This window comes from Pan paniscus, chromosome 5 (genome assembly GCF_029289425.2).
Source record: "Pan paniscus chromosome 5, NHGRI_mPanPan1-v2.0_pri, whole genome shotgun sequence".
NCBI lineage: Eukaryota > Metazoa > Chordata > Mammalia > Primates > Hominidae > Pan > Pan paniscus.
The window spans coordinates 47,777,559-47,801,828 of record NC_073254.2 but is presented as its reverse complement, the minus strand read 5'-3'; the positions used below and the strand labels follow the sequence as shown (position 1 = coordinate 47,801,828).

Here is a 24,270-nt window from a genome sequence, read left to right as displayed (position 1 = left end):
TTTTTCCCCTCTCCCCGAAGAGGAGGAGGAGGAGACCCAAAGTATTTTATGAGCCTCATTTCGCCTCACAGCAGCCCTCGCAGCGGCAATTTGCACAAACTCTCCTCCAAGCCCCACCCCATCATCGCCCATCCGCAGACCCTAGGCCTCCCACGACAAAGCACGGCCTCCTGGTCAGCACAGACGGCCCTTCGAGGACCCCCTCTGGAGAAGAACCATTCAGGTCCCAACGGTCTGGCTGGTCATTAGTTCTGTGGTGAAGCTTGAAAAGCAAATCAGCAACAATAGTAATAACAATAACACTTTTATGGCGCGTTGTGCTCATTTGTACGCATGTGTTATAACGATCGCGGGACGCAGCACCTGGCAGTAGAAACAGCTGCTGGACAGCGGCAAGGAGCGCGCCGCCCTTGCAGGGGAAGGGGCTGGGTCAGCCGAATAAGCCGTGGAAATGGGAACCTGGGGGACAGGAAAGCAGGGCCAGATAGCTTGCCAATAGCCCAACTGAAAGAAAAGGTTTTACTTCCCTTTTAAGAGACTTCTGCCCTTCCCTGAAACTCTGCACAGCTTTGGAAAGCCCAATTCCTAATCCACCCTGTTCGGTTCCCCTGCCCCTCCTTGGAAACGAGGCTCGGTCCTCCCCACACGCTACTCTCCGGCGGTTGGGCCCCAGGCAGGAAGTTTCTGATTGGCGGAGTCGTAGAAGCACCGGGTGAAAAGAGCTCCACTGGCTGCGCACCGGAGTCCGGGCGTAGCCAGTGCCGTACGGCAAAATGGCGGCCCCCAGCTGCTTTGGGACGCCTGGGTTCGGGGAGACAAACTGCGACCTGGAAGAGACCGCTGACTATGTGGGCCGCACTGGAGGTGTTCGCGGGGCGGGCCTACTGCCACCTCCGGCCACAGGAAGCCTGTGTTCCGTACGACAATATGGCGGCTCTTAGTTGCATGCAGGCGGAAACTCTGTGACTTCCGGTCCGTAGTCGGGCCTGCGGTGGGAGTGGGAAGGAAGGCGGAGGGAACCATGCGAGGTTCTGAGAACTGCGGCGAGGGTCGCCTCGAGAGACGGTTTCTGAGGTGGGGGCCGGACGGTGCGGGGATCAGAGGCGGGGGCGGGGATATAGAGGGAGAGGTATTGGGGAGAGCTGGGCGCTGAGTCTGAGGGGAAAGCTGTGGTACCTTCCTGTCCCTGAAAGGGAGTGGAGCGGCCGGGGGCTGAACTGGGGGAGGGGGATTTGGCGGGAAGCGCATCTACCGGACCGGCCGGACCCACGGTTGGGATCTAAGAGGAATCGCGAGAGCGTAGCGCGGTGCGGGGGGACTTTTGATCAGTTACGGGTCACCGAGAGAATGGGGAAAATTAGGGTGGGGTGAAAGGGAGGGGACTTGGGTGAAATATCTTCAACCTAAAGCCCCAGTTTGAGGAGACTCATCGGAGGGTGAAATATGGAGATAATTCAAGGAGGAGAAAAGAGAACGGACTGTTGGGAGGGAACCTCTTTCACCTCAGAGAGTCTAGGAGTTGGGGTGATCATTCAGGATAGGGTGGGTGTGGGGTTGACTTGTTTGAGAGCAGAGGGGGCAAACACATGAGGTGGCGCCCACAGGAGTGTGTTATCTGTGCAAGGGGGTGTCAGGACGATTTGGGGTGCAGTGTGGGAGGAAGAATCAACTTGCCAACTCTAAGAAATAGGGGGGAAATGCAACAGACCGGAAATCGACGTGAGGGGTGGAGCAGAAGGTGGCAACTTAAGGTGTGGGGGTGGTTCCCCCCCCCCACACCACTTGAAGGGCCCCAAAAAGCATATAGAACTAATGGTTATTGAAATCAGGTGGTGAAGACAGTGTTGGTCAGGGCTGGATGTTACGGAAACCCAAGGAGTTCAGAAAATGTGTGAGGTGAAGGGATGGGGCTATGCTGGAGGGGCTCATTCTGAGGCCCCATCCCCTTCCAGCAGGAATTCTGAAATCCCCACCACTTCCTCCCTCCGGGGGATTTGATCCCCTATGGCCACCGCTAACAGCATCATCGTGCTGGATGATGATGACGAAGATGAAGCAGCTGCTCAGCCAGGGCCCTCCCACCCACTCCCCAATGCGGCCTCACCTGGGGCAGAAGCCCCTAGCTCCTCTGAGCCTCATGGGGCCAGAGGAAGCAGTAGTTCGGGCGGCAAGAAATGCTACAAGCTGGAGAATGAGAAGCTGTTCGAAGAGGTGAGCTTTAGCGGGGAAGATTGTTGTACCCCAGGGAGGGGGATGGCTGACTGGTTCTCCTGTCCTTTCTTTCCCACTAACCCCACCTCCCCTTTCTCTCAACCCCCTCCCTTGTCTCTTTTCCCCTTCCTTCTTCCCCTGAACCTTCTAGTTCCTTGAACTTTGTAAGATGCAGACAGCAGACCACCCTGAGGTGGTCCCATTCCTCTATAACCGGCAGCAACGTGCCCACTCTCTGTTTTTGGCCTCGGCGGAGTTCTGCAACATCCTCTTTAGGGTCCTGTCTCGGGCCCGGAGCCGGCCAGCCAAGCTCTATGTCTACATCAATGAGCTCTGCACTGTTCTCAAGGCCCACTCAGCCAAAAAGAAGCTGAACTTGGCCCCTGCCGCCACCACCTCCAATGAGCCCTCTGGGAATAACCCTCCCACACACCTCTCCTTGGACCCCACAAATGCTGAAAACACTGCCTCTCAGTCTCCAAGGACCCGTGGTTCCCGGCGGCAGATCCAGCGCTTGGAGCAGCTGCTGGCGCTCTATGTGGCAGAGATCCGGCGGCTGCAGGAAAAGGAGTTGGATCTCTCAGAATTGGATGACCCAGACTCCGCATACCTGCAGGAGGCACGGTTGAAGCGTAAGCTGATCCGCCTCTTTGGGCGACTATGTGAGCTGAAAGACTGCTCTTCACTGACCGGCCGTGTCATAGAGCAGCGCATCCCCTACCGTGGCACCCGCTACCCAGAGGTTAACAGGCGCATTGAGCGGCTCATCAACAAGCCAGGGCCTGATACCTTCCCTGACTATGGGGATGTGCTTCGGGCTGTAGAGAAGGCAGCTGCCCGACACAGCCTTGGCCTCCCCCGACAGCAGCTCCAGCTCATGGCTCAGGATGCCTTCCGAGATGTGGGCATCAGGTTACAGGAGCGACGTCACCTCGATCTCATCTACAACTTTGGCTGCCACCTCACAGATGACTATAGGCCAGGTAGGAGGTTGGTGGGATGCCTCTCAGTGACCCTTATATGTCAGGTATGAGGCGGATGGGGCATCTCTCTAGTCCTTTCTAGGGTTTTTACTCTTCTAGTCCCTTCAAGGGCTGAGTGCTCTGACTTTATGTCTTCCCACGTAGGCGTTGACCCTGCACTATCAGATCCTGTGTTGGCCCGGCGCCTTCGGGAAAACCGGAGTTTGGCCATGAGTCGGCTGGATGAGGTCATCTCCAAATATGCAATGTTGCAAGACAAAAGTGAGGAGGGCGAGAGAAAAAAGAGAAGAGCTCGGCTCCAAGGCACCTCTTCCCACTCTGCAGACACCCCCGAAGCCTCCTTGGATTCTGGTGAGGTGTGGATGGGGTACAGCCTTCAGAGAGACATTGTCCTTCCCCTGCACTGGCCACCAGGGAGTCCAGGTTGACTGATGGGGGAGCATGAGAAGGAAAGCAAGAACCAAACCCTCTGGGGCAAGGGATTCCTTAGAGAAACTTCTTTGTCTCCCAGGGCCCTAGTGGAATGGCATCCCAGGGGTGCCCTTCTGCCTCCAGAGCTGAGACAGATGACGAAGACGATGAGGAGAGTGATGAGGAAGAGGAGGAGGAGGAGGAGGAGGAGGAAGAAGAAGAGGAGGAGGCCACAGATTCTGAAGAGGAGGAGGATCTGGAACAGATGCAGGAGGGTCAGGAGGATGATGAAGAGGAGGACGAAGAGGAAGAAGCAGCAGCAGGTATGTCAAGAGAACATTCTCCTCACCTGTCATTTCTGTTTTGTTAGGCATGAGCCACCTGTTTGAAACCTTTCCCTTCCTCCTCCTAGTGTCCTCTCAGCAGTATTTTTTCCCCCTCATTCTCAGGCTACCCTCTCCCCTTTTCTTCTTTTCCAGGTAAAGATGGAGACAAGAGCCCCATGTCCTCACCACAGATCTCCAATGAAAAGAACCTGGAACCTGGCAAACAGATCAGCAGATCTTCAGGGGAGCAGCAAAACAAAGGACGCATAGTGTCACCATCGTTACTGTCAGAAGAACCCCTGGCCCCCTCCAGCATAGATGCTGAAAGCAATGGAGAACAGCCTGAGGAGCTGACCCTGGAGGAAGAAAGCCCTGTGTCTCAGCTCTTTGAGCTAGAGATTGAAGCTTTGCCCCTGGATACCCCTTCCTCTGTGGAGACGGACATTTCCTCTTCCAGGAAGCAATCAGAGGAGCCCTTCACCACTGTCTTAGAGAATGGAGCAGGCATGGTCTCTTCTACTTCCTTCAATGGAGGCGTCTCTCCTCACAACTGGGGAGATTCTGGTCCCCCCTGCAAAAAATCTCGGAAGGAGAAGAAGCAAACAGGATCAGGGCCATTAGGAAACAGGTAATAACAAGAGGAGGAGGAAGAGGGAAGCCAAGGAGGGATTGCAGGGGACTTTCGGAGAGCAATACTGGGGAACTGAGTCTGCTGGGAGAGACTGGACTGCCCCCCTCCAGCCTCAGTCTTCCCGTACCCCTCCACATATTTATGTTTCTGTTTCTAGCTATGTGGAAAGGCAAAGGTCAGTGCATGAGAAGAATGGGAAAAAGATATGTACCCTGCCCAGCCCACCTTCCCCCTTGGCTTCCTTGGCCCCAGTTGCTGATTCCTCCACGAGGGTGGACTCTCCCAGCCATGGCCTGGTGACCAGCTCCCTCTGCATCCCTTCTCCAGCCCGGCTGTCCCAAACCCCCCATTCACAGCCTCCTCGGCCTGGTACTTGCAAGGTAAGAAGGGGAGGGCGTGTTTCCTCTGACAATTTGTTCTCTTTCATTGTCTGTTTCAGCTGCTCTGTCTGAATATTGCAGGTGCCACATCCTGTCTCTTCCTTTTTCCCACCCATTTTATCCTCTAAATCCTCCTATTTCTTTTCTCCTGTACTCCAGATCTCTTTGACTCTTTGTCTCTCACTTCCCTGCAGACAAGTGTGGCCACACAATGCGATCCAGAAGAGATCATCGTGCTCTCAGACTCTGATTAGCTGCCTCCCCTTCTCCCTGCCTCCAGAATGTTCTGGGATAACATTTGGAGGAAGGTGGGAAGCAGATGACTGAGGAAGGGATGGACTAAGCTAATCCCCTTTTGGTGGTGTTTCTTTAAAAAAAAAAAAGCTTAAGTTTTACACAGAAACATTAATAAACAATAAAGTTCTTTTCTTACTGTATCACTGTCTTTTTCTTGTCCTTCTACTGTTACAGATTGGCATTAGCTGTCCCCTTGCTCAGGGTTAGCCCAGTATCCCCGGGGTAGTCCCACTCTGTCCTTTCTAGCCTGGCCTTTTTTTTTTTGTCTCGCTGTGTTGCCCAGGCCAGGGTGCAGTGGTGAGATCACAGCTCACTGCAGCCTGGACCTCCCAGTCTCAAGCGATAATGCCTCAGCCTCCCGAGTAGCCGGGACTACAGGCGCGTGCCACCATGCCTGGCTAATTTTTGTTTTTGTTGTTTGTATTTTTTGTAGAGACAGGGTTTCGCCACGTTGTTCAGGCAGTACTTTTTTTTTTTTTTTTAAGTGCTTCAGCCGCCTTAACGCACTTTACTTTTTCACTTCGTGCAGTAGGAGTGAGAAAGCCAATGAGGGGCCGACTCAAGGTTATTTGGCCAATCCAGGCCCGGAGAAAGGGGGCGGGGCTTCAGTGGGACTGTAAGGAGCTAGGAAGAGGGCTATTAGATCCCACCAACCAGCTAATGGTCACAGCTCAGAGGCGGAGCCTGGGGAACGATACCTGGACCCATCGCCAATGGGAAAAGGCAGGCTTATAGCTTTAAAGGGGAATAAATGCTTCGGCCGAACCAAGTCCTGAGCTCCCAGCGGAGGAGGGGACCTGATCTTTTAAGGTGGAATGTGGCGATGTTTCTTTAAAGGCAAAGTGGCCGAGTCGGCCGAGTATTGCCCAGCGGCACGGGCGGGGTGCCCGGCTGTGCCTTTAAAGGCGGAGGGGCGGGAGGCGGAGCGGAGGCGGAGGGCGGAGGGAGTCGGCGCAAGATGGCGGCGGGAGGGGCCCAGGTTGCTGCTCTGGCCGCCGAGTGAGGGGCGGGGGGGGCCCGGGGGCTCGCGGCCCGGTAAGCGGGGACGCGCGAGGTTGGGGGGCGCCTTCCGGGTGGGAGAAGAGGCCGAGGTGGCGCTTGGGGCGGAGCGGGGGGGGGCGGGGTCCGTTGTGGGCGGAGGTAGTCAAGGGGCGGGGTCGAAAGGCCCGATAGTGGGCGGGGCACGGGGGGTGGGCCTGGAAAGGGGCGGGGCTAGAGAAGCTGGGGCGAAAGGGGGCGTGGTCGGCGAGAGAGCTTGGGGGGCATAGCCTGAGGGGAGATGGAGCAAGCGTTGGTTTTCAGTAGCGGAGCTGCCCTGCCCCCTCCCAAAAAGTGGGTGCAAAACACCAAAAAGGTAGATTTTGGAATGTCAGGCTCTCAGGTAAGTCGGAAATAGGGTATAATTCCGAAGGAAGCCACTCCAGCCCCTAAGAGCACCTTATTTCTCTAACCTCCAAGGAAAGGGCACAGGATTTGTCAGATACCTGTGTTTGCTGGCCCTGCCACTTGCTGTGTGACCTTGGATAATCTCTTAATCTTTCTGAGCTTTAGTTTCCTCATCTGTCAAATGGGGTTGAGAGGAATACCTACCTCACTGTTGTGGGGAGTTACACAGATAATGAGTGTGAACATATTTTTGAGTTGTAACGGGCTGTGTCGTTATGAGATGTTATCATTATTCTTTTCTCTTTTTCTTCCCAGAGACCCCCCCGGCCGCCCTCCTCCTTTCTTTGTTCCTGTGGCTGGGGGGGTATCCCCTCCCTCCACAACATGGAGCCATCTCCTCTGTCTCCCAGTGGGGCAGCACTTCCCCTGCCGCTGTCGCTGGCTCCGCCCCCACTACCCCTGCCAGCAGCTGCAGTGGTACATGTGTCCTTCCCTGAGGTGACTAGTGCCCTCTTGGAGTCCCTCAATCAGCAGCGTCTGCAGGGCCAGCTCTGCGATGTATCTATCAGAGTGCAGGGCCGGGAGTTCCGGGCTCATCGGGCTGTCCTGGCTGCCTCCTCCCCTTACTTCCATGATCAGGTCCTACTCAAAGGCATGACCTCCATCTCGCTGCCCAGTGTCATGGACCCAGGCGCCTTTGAGACTGTCCTAGCCTCCGCTTACACTGGCCGCCTCAGCATGGCTGCTGCTGACATTGTCAACTTCCTTACAGTGGGGTCTGTGCTCCAAATGTGGCACATTGTGGACAAGTGCACTGAACTACTCCGAGAAGGCCGGGCCTCAGCTACCACCACCATCACTACTGCTGCAGCCACCTCTGTCACTGTCCCTGGTGCTGGGGTGCCATCCGGGAGTGGGGGCACTGTGGCCCCTGCTACCATGGGCTCTGCGCGCTCCCATGCCTCCAGCCGGGCCAGTGAGAATCAATCTCCCAGCAGCAGCAACTACTTCAGCCCCAGGGAGTCCACTGATTTCTCATCTTCCTCCCAAGAGGCATTTGCAGCTTCTGCAGTGGGCAGTGGGGAGCGTCGAGGAGGTGGCCCTGTATTCCCAGCCCCTGTCGTTGGCAGTGGAGGGGCCACATCTGGAAAGCTGCTGCTGGAGGCAGATGAGCTGTGCGATGATGGTGGGGATGGGAGGGGGGCAGTGGTTCCTGGGGCTGGGCTCCGGAGACCCACCTACACACCCCCTAGCATCATGCCACAGAAACACTGGGTATACGTGAAGCGAGGTGGTAATTGCCCAGCGCCAGCACCCCTGGTTCCCCAAGACCCAGATCTGGAGGAGGAAGAGGAGGAGGAAGATCTGGTGTTGACCTGTGAGGATGATGAAGATGAAGAACTAGGGGGTAGCTCCAGGGTTCCAGTGGGGGGAGGGCCTGAGGCTACCCTCAGCATAAGTGATGTCCGTACCCTGAGTGAGCCCCCAGACAAGGGGGAGGAGCAGGTCAACTTCTGTGAGTCCTCCAATGACTTTGGCCCATATGAGGGTGGGGGTCCTGTGGCAGGTCTTGATGACTCAGGGGGGCCAACTCCCTCTTCCTATGCCCCCTCCCACCCTCCTCGACCACTCCTTCCCTTGGACATGCAGGGCAACCAGATCCTGGTCTTCCCGTCGTCGTCGTCTTCATCCTCATCCTCACAGGCTCCTGGCCAACCACCAGGGAACCAAGCAGAACACGGGGCAGTGACCGTGGGGGGCACGTCGGTGGGGAGCCTGGGTGTGCCGGGTAGCGTTGGTGGGGTCCCTGGAGGGACTGGCAGTGGGGACGGGAATAAGATCTTTCTGTGCCATTGTGGGAAGGCCTTCTCCCACAAGAGCATGCGAGACCGGCACGTGAACATGCACCTCAATCTGCGGCCGTTTGACTGCCCCGTGTGCAACAAAAAGTTCAAGATGAAGCACCATCTGACTGAGCACATGAAGACGCACACAGGTCTCAAGCCCTACGAGTGCGGAGTCTGCGCCAAGAAGTTCATGTGGCGAGACAGCTTCATGCGCCACCGAGGACACTGTGAGCGCCGGCACCGCCTGGGCGGGGTCGGGGCCGTACCTGGGCCTGGGACGCCCACGGGGCCATCCTTGCCGTCCAAGAGAGAGTCTCCCGGAGTGGGCGGGGGCAGCGGCGACGAAGCGAGTGCGGCCACGCCCCCGTCCAGCAGACGTGTCTGGTCCCCACCCAGCGTCCACAAGGTGGAGATGGGCTTCGGTGGAGGTGGAGGAGCAAACTGAAGGGGCAGGCTACTGGGGTGGGGTAGCTTTCGGGAAAGGGAATAAGGAGCACGATGCAAGGGCGCTGTGGCCCCCGGGTGATCTCCCACCACACTTACTGTCTTCCTTTATCTCTGTGGACTTGTATATATTCTGGAAGGGGAACCACAGTTTCACCATCGCCCTCCCATTCTACTACTCAACCCCTCCCCCCCAAGGTATTTCCAGAACTAAACCCTTCCTTTCCCTCTGATGGGTACACTGAAGCCCCTGCTCCACAGAGTAGATTGCACATGGAGGGAGGGAGAGGGGGCGTGTTGAACATCCTGCTGTCACAGGGTCAGGGGTCAGGTGGTTGTAGTCTGTGCCTGAAGTCTGTGTTTGTGTTGTCGTGGAGACAAGGCCTTTGAGCCCCACCCTTGTCCTAGAACCTACCCCCTCTCAAGGATGCGCCCATTATTTCTACCCTGTCTCTCCCCGCCACCCCCGACTTCCCGTGGAAATTCCCAACTCGGTTCTCATGGAGGAGTGGGTGGAGACAAGGAGGGAGTAAGTCGTAGGAGTACAAGGTTTTTATTTTTTTTAACAGTGATTAAAATATTTATTGGTCATTTACTTGGCTTCCCGACAACCCGTGTGTTTGCTGGAGACGCGGCACAGATAGGGGGAAGCCGGAGTAATGGTTTTCGGGCAAGTGGATGCTGGAGAGCACACACAGGAGTTGGGGGGCGGGGGAGGGCCTGGGCTTGGGGAGGGCTCGAACTCGGGGCTGCTGGGTAGTCCAGGAGGGCGCGGTAAGGCTGGGGTGTCCTGGTGAGAACTGGAGAGGATCTACCCGGGTCCCTGCCTGGCCAGTGGGGAAACACCGGTTCCCCAGGCACCTTCACCTAACCAGAGCGGGGATTTCCACCGCCCCTCATGCCGCCCTTTGGAGGAAAGTGAAAGTGAAAGGAGGAAGAGGAGGCTTCATGGCTGAGGAGGTCGCAGCGCCATGAAGTCCCTGTCTCTGCTCCTCGCTGTGGCTTTGGGTGAGCGAACCCCGCGACTCATCGCCCAAGAACTAGAGGGAAGCGGAGGGAGGTGGCCCCACTGGAGCCGATGCCAGGGTGGGAGTGGGGCAGGTCACCAGACATACAAACCGCTCCTCACTCGCGTCCCTATACGCCAGGCCTGGCGACCGCCGTCTCGGCAGGACCCGCGGTGATCGAGTGTTGGTTCGTGGAGGATGCGAGCGGAAAGGGCCTGGCCAAGAGACCCGGTGCACTGCTGTTGCGCCAGGGACCGGGGGAACCGCCGCCCCGGCCGGACCTCGACCCTGAGCTCTACCTCAGTGTACACGGTGAGTCTCTAGGGACTCGCCGCCCCCCTACCTCTGTCGCCTCCACCGAAACCCCCTCCTCTTTAGATCCGGCAGTGACCTCGGGCCTCAGCTTCCCCTCTGTAAAGTGAGTCTCACTACGGGGTAGTCTGTGCATTTGAAGTTCCCCGAACGCTGCCCTTCCAGCCCCTTTCCCGGCGGTGACTCTACAGCTGCAACTTCCTTCTCTACACTCAGACCCCGCGGGCGCCCTCCAGGCTGCCTTCAGGCGGTATCCCCGGGGCGCCCCCGCACCACACTGCGAGATGAGCCGCTTCGTGCCTCTCCCCGCCTCTGCGAAATGGGCCAGCGGCCTGACCCCGGCGCAGAACTGCCCGCGGGCCCTGGATGGGGCTTGGCTGATGGTCAGCATATCCAGCCCAGTCCTCAGCCTCTCCAGCCTCTTGCGACCACAGCCAGAACCTCAGCAGGAGCCTGTTCTCATCACCATGGCAACAGGTAGCTGGGGAGGGGAGGTGGAGAAGGGTGGGTAGATTCTAAGGGTCCAGATCAGCCGGTGGTCTCGCTTTATGGACTTGAGCAAGACATTTCGCCAATCGGGGTTCAGTTTCCTTTTTTTGTTAAGAGAGGTGGTTTGGCTAGAATGAATCAATCTCTACCGCTCCTTCTAGCCCTCACCCAGTTAAAAAAAAAAAAAAACTGCAGCTTGGCAGGGGGTAGGGGGAAAGCAGGGGCGGGCAGGGGGGTTACTTTCTGGTGTTTCGAAGGGCGGGGCTTTGAAGAGGTGGGGTTTCCCGACACCAGACCTTGAGAGACTTGTCAGGTGATGCGAGGTGGGAGGGGTTCAGAAGCAGGAGCGTTTTTTCTCTGCTCTTCCCAGATCTGTATCTTGCTCTGCACCCTCAGCTTTGCGGGTCACTCTTTCAAAACCCAGCACTCTATCCCCACCTGCGCCCACACCCGGCGCTGCGGCAATCCGCAAAGCAAAGGCTCTTGCACTCTAGCGCGTTGACCTTGCCTGACAGCCGCGTGTAGGGATGTGCTGCCGCTCTGTGGTCCGCAAACAGGTGGGCTCGAGTGGGCGGATGGACGCGGCTGGAGATTGGATAGCTCCTATTGCACTGAAAGGTGCATTGCAGTTTGAGGCCCAGGGGTCAGAAGCTTTGCTAGGCTGGGACGTGGGAGGGACTGTGCAGATAATTCAAGAATGAGGAGAGTCTGACCTGGATATCTGGGAGCTCTCCCTCCTGGCAGCGGAGGCGGGGTATTCCGGGGGTAGAATACCGGTAGAGTTCTTAGCTTTTCTATCTGGATTTTATGTCAGCGACACAGCCCGATGGACAGGCCAACCCCAACCAAGCCCTGCACCTTCCCTTCCCTCCACCCTCCTGAGAATTACCCACAGAACCAGGGAGACAGACTTGAAACCCACGCTGAAACCCTCACCTCTGCCTATACCTCCATTCTTAGTCTCAAGCCCCCACCCTGGCAGAAGCTGAGGAACACTGCTCTTGTGTAGACAGTAGCTCTCTCTGGTGGGGTGGAATATTTCCTAGGGCTACTGGCTCCACCGAGGTGATGATGAGAATGGTCTTTGCTTTCTGAGTTTGTTTTTCCGACTGTAAAATGTGGATACTATTTCCCAGCTGCTTTTCTTGTTGTGACTATCAAGAGATGGCACTGTGTTAATTTATCCATTGATTCAATAAATACTTATTAGCACCAAGAATGAGTTAGGACTCAGCAGTTCTCAGTCCACACTGTTGGAGGTTTCTAAAATATACTGAAACCTGATTCAATCCCATGCTTAGCTTGGCCGATTAAATCAGAATCTCTGGGGTGGCCCTGGGTGCCCTTAAGGGTCACAAAGATGATCTGATGTAGACTCTGCTCTCCAGGAGGTTCTGGGCGGATTTGCCACGGATAATCATAATGTAAAGTAGAAAGTGAAGGACGTGCAGAGAGGGAGCCCTGGAAGTGCCCGGGTGGTAAGATTGTCTGTATTTCACAAACAACTAGGGTCAAAGCAAGGTGCTGTGCTATTTATTTATTTTTATTTTATTTATTTATTTATTTTTGAGACAGAGTTTTGCTCTTGTTGCCCAGGCTGGAGTGCAATGGCGTGATCTCACGGTCACCGGAACCTCCGCCTCCCTGGTTCAAGCAATTCTCCTGCCTCAGCCTCCCGAGTAGCTGGGATTACAGGTGCCTGCCACCACACCCAGCTAATTTTGTATTTTTAGTAGAGATGAGGTTTCTCCATGTTGGTAAGGCTGGTCTCGAACTCCCAACTTCAGGTGATCCTCCCGCCTCGCCTCCCGAAGTGCTGGGATTACAAGCGTGAGCCACTGCGCCTGCCTGCTATTTATTTATTTATTTATTTTTGAGACGGAGTCTCCCTCTTATTGCCCAGGCTAGAGTGCAGTTGCAGTGGCATGATCTTGGCTCACTGCAACCTCCGTCTCCCATGTTCAAGCAATTCTTGTGCCTTAGCCTCCCCAGTAGCTGGGATTACAGGCTCGTGCCACCACGCCCACCTAATTTTTGTATTTTTATTGGAGACAGGTTTCACCATGTTGGCCAGGATGGTCTTGAACTCCTGACCTAAGGTGATCCACCCACCTTGGCCTTCCAAAGTGCTGGGATTACAGGCATGAGCCACCACACCCGGCCTGCTGTGCTCTTTCTTTTCAAGCATTTCTGCTTGATTAGGGATTTAAGAAAATGAAAGCTGTTGTACTGATGTAAAATTAGAAATGAAATCTCTCCAGGGTCCAAGATCATTCATGATTTTGCTAATATATATTTATACTTGTCTTATCAAATATTTTTAAATGTTTATTGACAAATATGCTTATTTATTTATTTGAGACAGGGTCTCCCTCTGTCGCCCAGGCTGGAGTGCAGTGCAGGCTGGAGAGCAGTGGCATGATCTCAGCTCACTGCAACCTCCACCTCCGTGGCTCAAGTGATCCTCGTGCCTCAGTCTCCTGAGTAGCTGAGACCACAGGCATGTGCCACCATGCCCAGCTAATTTTTGTATTTTTTTTGTGGAGATGGGTTTTTGTCAGGTTGCCCAGGCTGGTCTTGGACTCCTGGGCTCAATCGATCTGCCCACCTTGGCCTCCGAAACTGCTGGGATTACACGTGTGAGCTGACTGGCCCCAAATATACTTTTTTTTTTTTTTTTTTTTGAGACAGAGTCTCACCCTGTTGCCCAGGCTGGAGTGCAATGGTGTGATCTCTGCTCATTTCAACTTCTGCCTCCTGAGTTCAAGTAATTCTCCTGTCTCAGCCTCCCGAGTAGCTGAGACTACAGGCGCCCACCACCACGCCCAGCTAATTTTTGTATTTTTAGTGGAGACAGGGTTTGGGCATGTTAGCCAGGCTGGTCTTGAACTCCTGACCTCCGGTGATCCACCCACCTCAGCCTCCCAAATTGCTGGGATTAGAGGCATGAGCCACCACGCCAGGCCTATACTTTCTTAATATACTTTGTGTGTATAGTGTTTAATTCTCACCATTCTTTTAAAATATTATGGAGTCAGGTGAGGTGACTCACGCCTGTACTTCCAGCACTTTGGGAGGTCTAGGTGGGAGGATCATTTGCACTCAGGAGTTCAAGACCAGCCTGGGCAACATAACCAGACCTTGTCTCTACTAAAAATTAAAAAAATGCTGGGTGCAGTGGCTCATGCCTGTAATCCCAGCACTTTGGGAGGCCAAGGTGGGCAGATCACCTGAGGTCGAAAGTTCAAGACCAGCCTGACCAACATGGAGAAACCCCGTCTGTACTAAAAATACAAAATTAGCCAGGCATGGTGGTGCATGCCTGTAATCCCAGCTACTCGGAAGGCTGAGGCAAGAGAATTGCTTGAACCTGGGAGGCGGAGGTTGCAGTGAGCCAAGATCATGCCACTGCACTCCAGCCTGGGCAACAAGCGTGAAACTTTCTCAAAAAAAAAAAAAAAAAAAAAAAAGGTTGGGTGTTGTGGCATGTACCTATGGTCCCAGCTACTCGGGAGGCTGTGTTGGGAGGATTGCACCTTTGATGGGTGACAGAGTGAGACCCTGTCTCCAAAAAAAAAAAAAAAAAAAAAAAAAAAAGAGTTAAACTGTAAAACCTTTAGGTCTTGTTTATTATTTTTTTTTAATTTTTTCTTTTAAATAGAGATGGGGTCTTGCTATGTTGCCCAGGCTGGTCTCAAACTGCTGGGTTCAAGTGATCCTTCCACCTCAGCCTCCCAAGGTACTGGGATTACAAGTCTGAGCCACCCTGCCCAGCCAGGTTTTGTTTATTAATTCTATGGATTTTTTTTTTTTTGAGATCGAGTTTTGCTCTTGTTGCGCAGTCTGGAGTGCAATGGCATGATCTCGGCTCACCACAACCTCCGCCTCCCAGGTTCAAGAGATTCTCCTGCCTCAGCTTCCCAAGCAGCTGCGATTACAGGCGTGTGCCACCATGCCCGGATAATTCTGTATTTTTAGTAGAGACGGGGTTTCTCCAGTCTGGTCTCAAACTCCCAACCTCAGGTGATCCACTGGCCTCGGCCTCCCAAAGTGCTGGGATTACAGGCGTGAGCCACTGTGCCCAGCCTGTGGATCTTTTTTTTTTTTTTTTTAACAATTCAAAAGTATGTTTCTGGATTTTGACAAACTAAGTGAAATTGCATACTGTTTTTACTCTACTGAACAATTCCATGAAGATGAGAACAGTTTAACCTTATAGGCCTCAGAAGCTAGGATTAAAAAGAACATAAAAATAATTACAAGAAGAAAAAGATTACTTCTACCTGAAGGACCTAGACATTTCTGGGAAGAAACAGCAGTGAAAGTGACCTTAATGTACATGGAGTATTTAGATCAGGGGTCTCCAATCTTTTGGCTTCCCTGAGCCACACTGGGAGAAGAATTGTCTTGGGCCATGCATAAAATATACGAACACTAACGATGGCTGATAAGCTAAAAAAGAAAATGTGAAAAAATCTCATAATGTTTTAAGAAAGTTTATGAATTTGTGTCGGGCTGTATTCTAAGCCGTCCTTGGCTGCATGTGGTCCCTGGGCTGGAGGTTGGACAAGCTTGATAGATGTTTGGGAGAAAATGGGAAAGACAATGTAAACTGAAGCGACCTCATGACCAAAGCAAAGAGATGACCAATGATGACCACTTCTACTAGGCACAAGAAAGGGGTTCTATGTGGCTGGTTTGTAGGGTGCAGGAGAAGCCTGGAAGGGTGGGTTAGGGGCTGAATGTTCAAATACCTTGAAAGCTGGGCTTTGTTCTGTAGGTGAGAGCGAACCATCAGAAGTTCTTTTGGAGGGCGTGTTATTCTAAAAAGCCTGTTTTTATTATGTACATATTTATTTTTTGAGACGGAGTTTCACTCTTGTCACCCATGCTGGAGTGCAATGGGGTGATCTTGGCTCACTGCAACCTCTGCCTCCTGGGTTCAAGCAATTCTCCTGCCTCAGCCTCCCAAGTTGATGGGATCACAGGCACCCACAACCACGCCCTGCTAATTTTTTTTTTTTGTATTTTTAGTAGAGATGGGGTTTCACCATGTTGGCCAGGCTGCTCTCGAACTCCTGACCTCAGGTAATCCACCCGCCTCAGCCTCCCAAAGTGCTGGGATTACATGTGTTAGCCACCATGCCCGGAAAAAGCCTGTTATTTTACTTGATTCTTTTAAAAGATAGGCAAAGGTCAGATCTTTGGACTAGTGAGGAAAATACAGGTTAAATGATTTTTCCAAGTTAACCAGCAAGTCCATGACAGTGATGAAGGTAATGAAAATAGTAACAGCTAACATTTATCAAGTATTTTCTATATGCCAGGCCCTGTTCTAAGCACTTTATATGCATAATCTCACTTATTCCTCTCAACAACCATAGGTTGTAGGTTTTAATATTATCCCTATATTGCATACGGATAAATATGGGACACAAACCAGTTAAATAATTTGCCTAAGGACACACAGTGTGTAAGAAGCAGAGCTAGAGGCCAGGCATGGTGGCTCATGCCTGTAATCCCAGCACTTTGGGAGACCAAAGCAGGCGGATCACCTGAGGTCGGGAGTTCAAGACCAGCCTGGCCAACATGGTGAAACCCCATCTCTACCAAAAATACAAAAATTAGCTGGGCACGGTTGTGGACGCCTGTAATCCCAGCTACTTAGGAGGCTGAGGCAGGAGACTCACTTGAACCTGGGAGGCAGAGGTTGCAGTGAGCCAAGATCACACCACTATACTCTGGCCTAGGTGATGAGCAAAACTCTATCTCAAAAAAAAAAAAAAAAAAGAAGCAGGGCTAGAAATTGAACCCAGGCCATATAGCTTCAGCCTATGCCTTTATCAGCTGACTTCCTAGGTATTTGGGATTTTTATTTTATTTATTTATTTAGTTTTGAGACGGAGTCTCACTCTGTTGCCCAGGCTGGAGTGTAGTGGCATGATTTCGGCTTACGGCAACCTCTACCTCCCAGGTTCAAGTGATTCTTCTGCCTCAGCCTCCCAAGTAGCTAGGACTACAGGTGCCTGCCCCCACACCTGGCTAATTTTTGTATTTTTAGTAGAGACAGGGTTTTGCCATGTTGGCCAGGCTGGTCTTGAACTCCTGACCTCAGGTAATCCACCTGCCTCAGCCTACCAAAGTGTTGGGATTACAGGTGTGAGCCACCACGCCTGGCCATATTTGGGATTTTTTTTTTTTTGAAACGGGGTTTCCCTCTTATTGCCCAGGCTGGAGTGCAATGGCACAATCTCGGCCCACTGCAACCTCTGCTTCCCGGGTTCAAGCAATTCTACTGCCTCGGCCTCCCGAGTAGCTGGGATTACAGGCATGTGCCACCACACCAGGCTAATTTTATATTTTTAGTAGAGACAGGGTTTCACCATGTTGGTCAGGCTGGTTTCAAACTCCCGAACTCAGGTGATCCACCCGCCTCGGCCTCCCAAAGTGCTGGGATTATAGGCATGAACCACTGCGTCTGGCCCATATTTGGGATTTTTAAACAGGTAGGTGATGGGATCAGACTTGTAGTCACCTTGTTTGGCTACAGTGTGAAGAAGGAGTTGAAGGAGAGACTGAGAATAGGGAGACCAGACAGGAGGGCTGTTATAATTGTCTAAACGTACATTGATGAGAACCTAAATTGGAAACAGATGTGAGATCTGTTAGGTCCTGGTGGGGATAGCACATAGCACATTATTTTTGAGAATTTGTTTGTCTGTCATTGGACTATAGGCAATTTGAGGGCAGGGACTGCTTGTCTTGTTCACCATTCTGTCTTCTACCAGGATACCTTGAACATCTTCAGTGCTCAATAGTTGCTGAATGAATAAATGAGTCTGAGTAACTCCAAGGGTTTGCTTTTAGTGTCTGGCGGGCTTGGTGATCATTCATCAAAGACAGGGAAGATGGGCATTGGAGCAGGGTGGGGAATGTTGCAGAGATGCTGTTGACTTGGGGTATGCTAAGTTAGGTGTAACTATAGCAAACACATGTAGACTTACTGTGTTCCAGACAGTGTTGTAAGCACCCTTCATGGGTAGGTGTCTCTGTTATCTAAAATTGGGAACTGAATAGACTTGAGTAGCAAGAGGTATTAATGATTTAACCATCACAACACCCTCATGAAGTAGGTACTATTATTATCATCAACTTTTAATTTTAGAGATTAGGAAGCTGAGCCATGGAAAAAGGAAGTGGCCCAAGGCCATATAAATAAGCTGCAGAGGGGATTTGAACCCAGTCAGCCAGGCTCCAGGCACTTAGCCACTGCACTGTACTGCTTCAGTAGAGCATAGAGGTCTGTGCTCAGGTCTAGGCTAGAGCTGGAACCTTCTAGAGTCAGTAAATATTCTGTACAGCACCACAAGACTGACAGTCATGGCTCAATCATTGTCTTCGCCTGTAATCAAGAAAGGCCTGGTTCCTCAAGGGTGGTGCTTGGAGATAGAGTGGTTCAGGTTGTGTCAGAAGTGGCCTCGGATTCTGCAGTCCCCCGAGCTAGAGTGTGCTATGTGTTCAGAGTAGGCTTCAAAGGCCATACCCCCTCATTGCCCCTACTCACCACCCCTAGACCTCTCTGCTCACCCTCAGCCACACTAGGTGCCACCCAGTCGCAGAGCAAAAGGAGTTTGCAGGGAGGGCTAGGAAATGGTGAGTATCAGAAAAGGTGTCCTCTGAGGGGTGGGTAAACTGCAGTTTAGCCCTCCCCAATAACTGCATTTCTCTATTTTTTTTCTCCTTCTTTCTCTCCCTCATGCCCCTCCCAACCCCTCATCTCCCTGTCTTCCTCAGTGGTACTGACTGTCCTCACCCACACCCCTGCCCCTCGAGTGAGACTGGGACAAGATGCTCTGCTGGACTTGAGCTTTGCCTACATGCCCCCCACCTCCGAGGCCGCCTCATCTCTGGCTCCGGGTCCCCCTCCCTTTGGGCTAGAGTGGCGACGCCAGCACCTGGGTAAGGGACATCTGCTCCTGGCTGCAACTCCTGGGCTGAATGGCCAGATGCCAGCAGCCCAAGAAGGGGCCGTGGCATTTGCTGCTTGGGATGATGATGAGCCATGGGGCCCATGGACCGGAAATGGGACCTTCTGGCTGCCTAGAGTTCAACCCTTTCAGGAGGGCACCTATCTGGCCACCATACACCTGCCATACCTGCAAGGACAGGTCACCCTGGAGCTTGCTGTGTACAGTGAGTTGGGGGACAGAGGTCTCCAGGGGTAGAGGGTGGGCACTGGATTGTGGGGACCGTAATAGGGGGAGGGATGATGGATAAGAGGGTGCCTGGGCAAGTAAGTAGAGATAGAAAGAGGTTCCTGGGAGTTAGAGGGGTAATGGGAGGCTAGAAGGTTCCTGGAAATTTGAGGGGCTTTGACATGGGTATTTCTGTGACACACCAATGGAGAGACAGTGGGTTCCCTATTTCAGGAGAAGAAACCCAACCTTCTTTAGTTCTGAGGAAGCCAGCAGGCAAACTGAGGGTCTCTTAGGGAGGACAGTATGGACTGATTTCCCTATGCTCATTTCGTCCTCTTTCCCCAGAACCCCCCAAAGTGTCCCTGATGCCAGCAACCCTTGCACGGGCCGCCCCAGGGGAGGCACCCCCGGAATTGCTCTGCCTTGTGTCCCACTTCTACCCTTCTGGGGGCCTGGAGGTGGAGTGGGAACTCCGGGGTGGCCCAGGGGGCCGCTCTCAGAAGGCCGAGGGGCAGAGGTGGCTCTCGGCCCTGCGCCACCATTCCGATGGCTCTGTCAGCCTCTCTGGGCACTTGCAGCCGCCCCCAGTCACCACTGAGCAGCATGGGGCACGCTATGCCTGTCGAATTCACCATCCCAGCCTGCCTGCCTCAGGGCGCAGCGCTGAGGTCACCCTGGAGGTAGCAGGTAAGAGCTGGGAGCTCTGCGGAATCTGAGCCAGCACCCAGGAAGACAGGAGCTCACTCTCACCCCTTCTGCCTGCCAGGTCTTTCAGGGCCCTCCCTTGAGGACAGCGTAGGCCTTTTCCTGTCTGCCTTTCTTCTGCTCGGGCTCTTCAAGGCACTGGGCTGGGCTGGTAAGTGTCAGCCCTACCCTGACCATGACCTGAGGTTGGTGGACTTTCCCCACCTACTCCCAAAAGCCTGACACCCATCCCTCTGCCCTCCACCTCTACCACTCCAGCATCCCATCCCTTCTCAATCTTTCCCCACAGCTGTCTACCTGTCCACCTGCAAGGATTCAAAGAAGGTACAGTGCTCCACCTCTCTGTATCTTTCCCTTGTCACTTTATCTCCTCATCCTATCTCAAAACCCATGGAGGGAGGCTGCTGGTGTGGTAGGCAGAACCTAGGCTTGGAATTCACACTGATCTGGGTTAAAACCTGGCACTATATCCTAACTGTAGGACTCTTTGAGCATGCTACTTAATCTATATGTTTCCTTGGGTGTAGGGATTTTAAAAAGTTACTTAGGCAGTGCTGTCCAATAGAAAGATAATGCAAGCCACATATGTAAATTTAAATACTCTAGTAGTCACATTAAAAAAATAAGCAGAAACAGGTAAAATTAACTTAATAATATACCTTATTTAATCTAATAATTCTGGTCCCTTATCTGAAATGCTTGGGTCAGAAGTGTTTTTGGATGTTGGATTTTTTCAGACTTTGGAATATTTGCATATATTTAATATCTTTGGGATCAGACCCAAATCTAAACACAGAAATCATTTATGTTTCCTATACACCTTATACACATGGCCTGAAGATTTTTTTCCTTCTCTTTTTTTTTGAGACAGAGTCTCTGTCGCCCACGCTGGGGTGCAATGGTGCGATCTCGGCTCACTGCAACCTCCACCTCCCAGGTTCAAGCGATTCTCCTGCCTTAGCCTCCCGAGTAGTTGGGATTACAGGCGCCCACCACCATGCCTGGCTAATTTTTGTATTTTTAGTAGAGACGGGGTTTCACCATGTTGGTCAGGCTGGTCTCGAACTCCCGACCTCAGGTGATCCGCCCGCTGCCTTGGCCTCCCAAAGCGTTGGGATTACAGGTGTGAACCGCTGCACCCGACCACAATATTTTTAATAATATATGTGACCCATCACATGAGGGCAGCTGTGGGATTTTCCACTTGTGGCATCATGTTGGCACTAAAAAAATTTCAGGTTTTGGAACATTTCAGATTTTAGAGTTTTGGATCGGCGATGCTCAACCTGTACATCCAAAATATTATTGCAACATGTAAACAATATAAGAAATTACAGGCCGGGTGCGATGGCTCATGCCTGTAATCCCTGCACTTCGGGAGGCCGAGGCGGGAGGATCACCTGAGGTCAGGAGTTCAAGACCAGCTTGGCCAACATGATGAAACCCCGTCTCTACTAAAAATACAAAAAATTAGCCAGATGTGATGGGCACCTGTAATCCCAGCTACTCGGGAGACTGGGGCAGGAGAATCGCTTGAACCTGGGAGGCAGAGGTTGCAGTGAGCTGAGATCACACCATTGCACTCCAGCCTGGGTGACAAAAGGAAAACTTCGTCTCAACAAAAAAAAAAAAAAAAAAAGAAAAGAAAAAGAAATTACAGTCTTGGCCAGGTGCGTTGGTTCACGCCTGTAATCCTAGCACTTTGGGAGGCTGAGGAGGGCGGATCACCTGAGGTCAGGAGTTCAAGACCAGCCTGGCCAACATGGTGAAACCCCGTCTCTACTAAAAATACAGAAAAATTAGCCGGGCATGGTGGTGCACACCTGTAATCTCAGCTACTCAGGAGGCTGAGGCAGGAGAATTGCTTGAACCTGGGAGGTGGAGGTTGCAGTGAGCCGAGATCGCACCACTGCACTCCAGCCTGGGCAACAGAGTGAGGCTCTGTCTCAAAAAACAAAACAAAACAAAACAAAACAAATTAGCTGGGCATGGTGGCACACAGCTATAGTCCCAGCTACTTGGGGAGCTGTGGCAGAAGGATCGCTTGAATCTGGGAGGGTGAGGCTGCAATGAGCTAAGGTTGTCCCACTGTACTCCAGCCTGGGTGACAAAGTGAGACCCTGTCTCAAAAAAAAAAAAAAAGAAAAGAAATTGCAGCCCTTTTCCCACCTTAAATATTCAAACACAGGTGTTTATTTTAAATAGTCAGCACATCTCAATTCGGACTAGCCACATATCAAATGCTCAATAGCCTAATGTGGGTGGTGGCTGTCATATTGGACAGCGGAGCCTGAGAGGACTTTTAGGAGGATTAAGGAAGACAGTGTATCTCCTTAAGAAGATGCGGGAGATACAGCACTCAGCACAGTGTCTGGAGGGCAGAAAATATTAGCCTCATCCTTCTCCCATCATCTGTGCCCATGACAGTTTATATGTCTCTAGACTGACCACGTACACCTCAACTGCCTTTTAATATCCTGAATTCCTCACCACCTTCCTCTCTTCCAGAAAGCAGAGTGAGGGCACTCACTGCCATCCTGTGGAAGCCACCATCATCTCTGGCCCAAGCTTCTGTAGTAGCTCCCTAAAATAATACCCTATCATCTGCTCCTAATCCCTCCAATCTCTCTCCACTGAGTGGCTGGAATGCTTTTTTTTTTTTCTTTCACTTATACAAGGGAGAATTTTTCTTTTTTTCTTTTTTCTTTTTTTTTTTGAGACGGAGTCTCACTCTTTCGCCTAGGCTGCAGTGCAGTGGCATGATCTTGGCTTACTGCAACCTCCGCCTCCTGGGTTCAAGCAATTCTGTGGCTTCAGCCTCCGGAGTAGCTGGGATTACAGGCACATGCCACCACACCCAGTGAATTTTTGTATTTTTAGTAGAGACGGGGTTTCACCATGTTGGCCAGGCTGGTCTTGAATTCCTGACCTCAGGTGATCTGCCTGCCTCAGCCTCCCAAAGTGCTGGGATTACAGGCGTTAGCCACCACACCAGGCCCGAGAAATGCTTTTTTAAAAAACACACATCTTATGGCATTCACCTTCTTGGAGCTCTAGGACAGTGGTTCTCAAAATTTTTTCTCTCAGGACCTCTTAAAAATCATCAAGGACCCCAAAAAGCTTTTGGGTATGTGGGTTATAGCTATCAATATTTATGGTACTAGAACTTAAAAGTGAGAAAAATTTAAAACACGAGAATACATAGGCACACATTCTATTCATTGTGGGAACCATGGTGTCAATACATATCATGTAGCTTCTGAAAAACTCCACTGTACACTTATAGAATGAAGAAGGCAAAAAACTTTTTTTTTTTTTTTGAGACGGAGTCTCGCTCTGTCGCCCAGGCTGGAGTGCAGTGGCGCGATCTCGGCTCACTGCAAGCTCCGTCTCTCGGGTTCACGCCATTCTCCTGCCTCAGCCTCCCAAGTAGCTGGGACTACAGGCGTCCTCCACCATGCCTGGCTAATATTTTGTATTTTTTAGTAGAGACGGGGTTTCACCGTGATAGCCAGGATGGTCTCGATCTCCTAACCTGGTGATCCGCCCGCCTCGGCCTCCCAAAGTATTGGGATTACCGGCGTGAGCCACCGCGCCCAGCTGCAAATAATATCTTTCTTTTTTTCTTTTTTTTTGAGACAGAGTCTCGCTCTGTTGCCCAGGCTGGAGTGCAGTGGCACGATCTCGGCTCACGGCACGCTCCGCCTCCCGGGTTCACGCCATTCTCCTGCCTCAGCTTCCCGAGTAGCTGGGACTACAGGGGCCCGCCACCACGCCCGGCTAACTTTTTGTGTTTTTAGTAGAGACGGGGTTTCACCGTGTTAGCCAGGATGGTCTCGATCTCCTGACCTTGTGATCTGCCCGCTTCGGCCTCCCAAAGTGCTGGGATTACAGGCGTGAGCCACCGCGCCCGGCGGCGAAACACGATATTGTACTAACATCTTAATTTTGTTATAAAATCTCACAAACCCCCTGACATAGTCTCAGCGATCTGTAGGGCCGAGGTTACATTTGGAGAACCCGTACTCTAGGGCCAAATCCATTCTTCTTGCCTTGGCTCACTTGTCCCCCCCACCGCCCCGCGCTGGAGCCACTGCCTAGTTCTCCAGCCCTAGATGGTGCTCGCCAGCCCTCCTCTCAATGCTCATCACACACAGGGCTATTCCTTTCCTCCAGTGAACCAAACGCCTCCCGCCCACCTCCAGGTCCCAGTCCTCTGTTCCGTTTGCCTGGTCCACCCTTGCCCTCCCTGGGTCGCAGACGAGGTCGGCGGGCCTCGTCATTCCCCGCAGACCGCCGCGCGTCCCTCTTGTGCGGTTCACCACAGTTGTATTTAAGTGATCGTGTGAGTCGTCGTTAAATGCCTGTCTCCCCGCGGATCATGGGCTCCTCGAGGACAGGGACCGGCCTGTCTGTCCACTGCTGTAACCCCGCGCCGGCATAGGGACCTAAGGCCCACTGGAGGGCGCTCATCAAGTAGCTGCTGGATGTTGACGAAGGAAGCGGCGGCGCAGCTCAGGGATCTCCGAGTCAGGACGGTCGGCCAGACCGACGGGGTAACGGGTCTAATCGTGTAGGAATAAAGCTGTATTCCAGTGCTTCCTAACGGTTCTGTCATTCCAACCCCTTTCCAAGCTCAATGA

At 52.5% G+C, this 24,270-nt stretch overlaps 3 protein-coding genes across 12 annotated transcripts; all 3 read left to right on the top strand.

Annotated features, from left to right (window-relative positions):
- Positions 1–376: 376 nt before the first annotated feature.
- Positions 377–5,379, top strand: DAXX (death domain associated protein). 5 transcript variants are annotated; one of them, XM_008960642.5, is made up of 8 exons: positions 377–1,074; positions 1,953–2,211; positions 2,363–3,194; positions 3,339–3,550; positions 3,706–3,928; positions 4,085–4,559; positions 4,720–4,942; positions 5,137–5,379. In XM_008960642.5, exons 2-8 carry the CDS (start codon positions 2,005–2,007, stop codon positions 5,194–5,196), a joined length of 2,232 nt encoding a protein of 743 aa, XP_008958890.5. In that variant the 5' UTR covers positions 377–1,074; positions 1,953–2,004; the 3' UTR covers positions 5,197–5,379. The 5 variants fall into 5 exon arrangements, with proteins under 5 accessions (XP_008958890.5, XP_034817736.3, XP_063460890.1 ...); XM_034961845.3 differs by having other exon boundaries at positions 397–1,074; positions 1,956–2,211; XM_055113466.2 differs by lacking the exon at positions 377–1,074 and adding an exon at positions 1,287–1,542.
- A 773-nt stretch (positions 5,380–6,152) lies between these two features.
- Positions 6,153–9,511, top strand: ZBTB22 (zinc finger and BTB domain containing 22). The gene is made up of 2 exons (XM_014345318.4): positions 6,153–6,274; positions 6,941–9,511. Exon 2 carries the CDS (start codon positions 7,010–7,012, stop codon positions 8,915–8,917), a length of 1,908 nt encoding a protein of 635 aa, XP_014200804.3. The 5' UTR covers positions 6,153–6,274; positions 6,941–7,009; the 3' UTR covers positions 8,918–9,511.
- TAPBP (TAP binding protein) lies at positions 9,240–24,233 on the top strand. 6 transcript variants are annotated; one of them, XM_024929040.4, is made up of 8 exons: positions 9,240–9,924; positions 10,065–10,235; positions 10,452–10,712; positions 18,519–18,917; positions 19,268–19,609; positions 19,689–19,778; positions 19,917–19,951; positions 23,833–24,233. In XM_024929040.4, exons 1-8 carry the CDS (start codon positions 9,888–9,890, stop codon positions 23,962–23,964), a joined length of 1,467 nt encoding a protein of 488 aa, XP_024784808.4. In that variant the 5' UTR covers positions 9,240–9,887; the 3' UTR covers positions 23,965–24,233. The 6 variants fall into 6 exon arrangements, 3 of the variants coding, with proteins under 3 accessions (XP_024784808.4, XP_003808626.3, XP_008958897.3); XM_003808578.6 differs by having other exon boundaries at positions 9,390–9,924; positions 22,136–24,233; XR_010112268.1 differs by having other exon boundaries at positions 9,396–9,924; positions 19,917–20,505; positions 21,528–24,233.
- The last annotated feature ends 37 nt before the right edge of the window (positions 24,234–24,270 follow it).

Excerpts from the sequence above, each read along its gene's own strand:
- DAXX (XM_063604820.1), top strand. The coding sequence starts at position 2,005 with ATGGCCACCGCTAACAGCATCATCGTGCTGGATGATGATGACGAAGAT. Across the intron at positions 3,551-3,705 it reads CCTCCTTGGATTCTGGTGAG|GGCCCTAGTGGAATGGCATC; the intron begins GTGTGGATGGGG and ends TTTGTCTCCCAG. Across the intron at positions 4,560-4,719 it reads TCAGGGCCATTAGGAAACAG|CTATGTGGAAAGGCAAAGGT; the intron begins GTAATAACAAGA and ends TTCTGTTTCTAG.
- ZBTB22 (XM_014345318.4), top strand. The coding sequence starts at position 7,010 with ATGGAGCCATCTCCTCTGTCTCCCAGTGGGGCAGCACTTCCCCTGCCG.
- TAPBP (XM_008960649.5), top strand. The coding sequence starts at position 9,888 with ATGAAGTCCCTGTCTCTGCTCCTCGCTGTGGCTTTGG. Across the intron at positions 10,236-10,451 it reads GCTCTACCTCAGTGTACACG|ACCCCGCGGGCGCCCTCCAG; the intron begins GTGAGTCTCTAG and ends CTCTACACTCAG. Across the intron at positions 19,610-19,688 it reads GGTCACCCTGGAGGTAGCAG|GTCTTTCAGGGCCCTCCCTT; the intron begins GTAAGAGCTGGG and ends TCTGCCTGCCAG.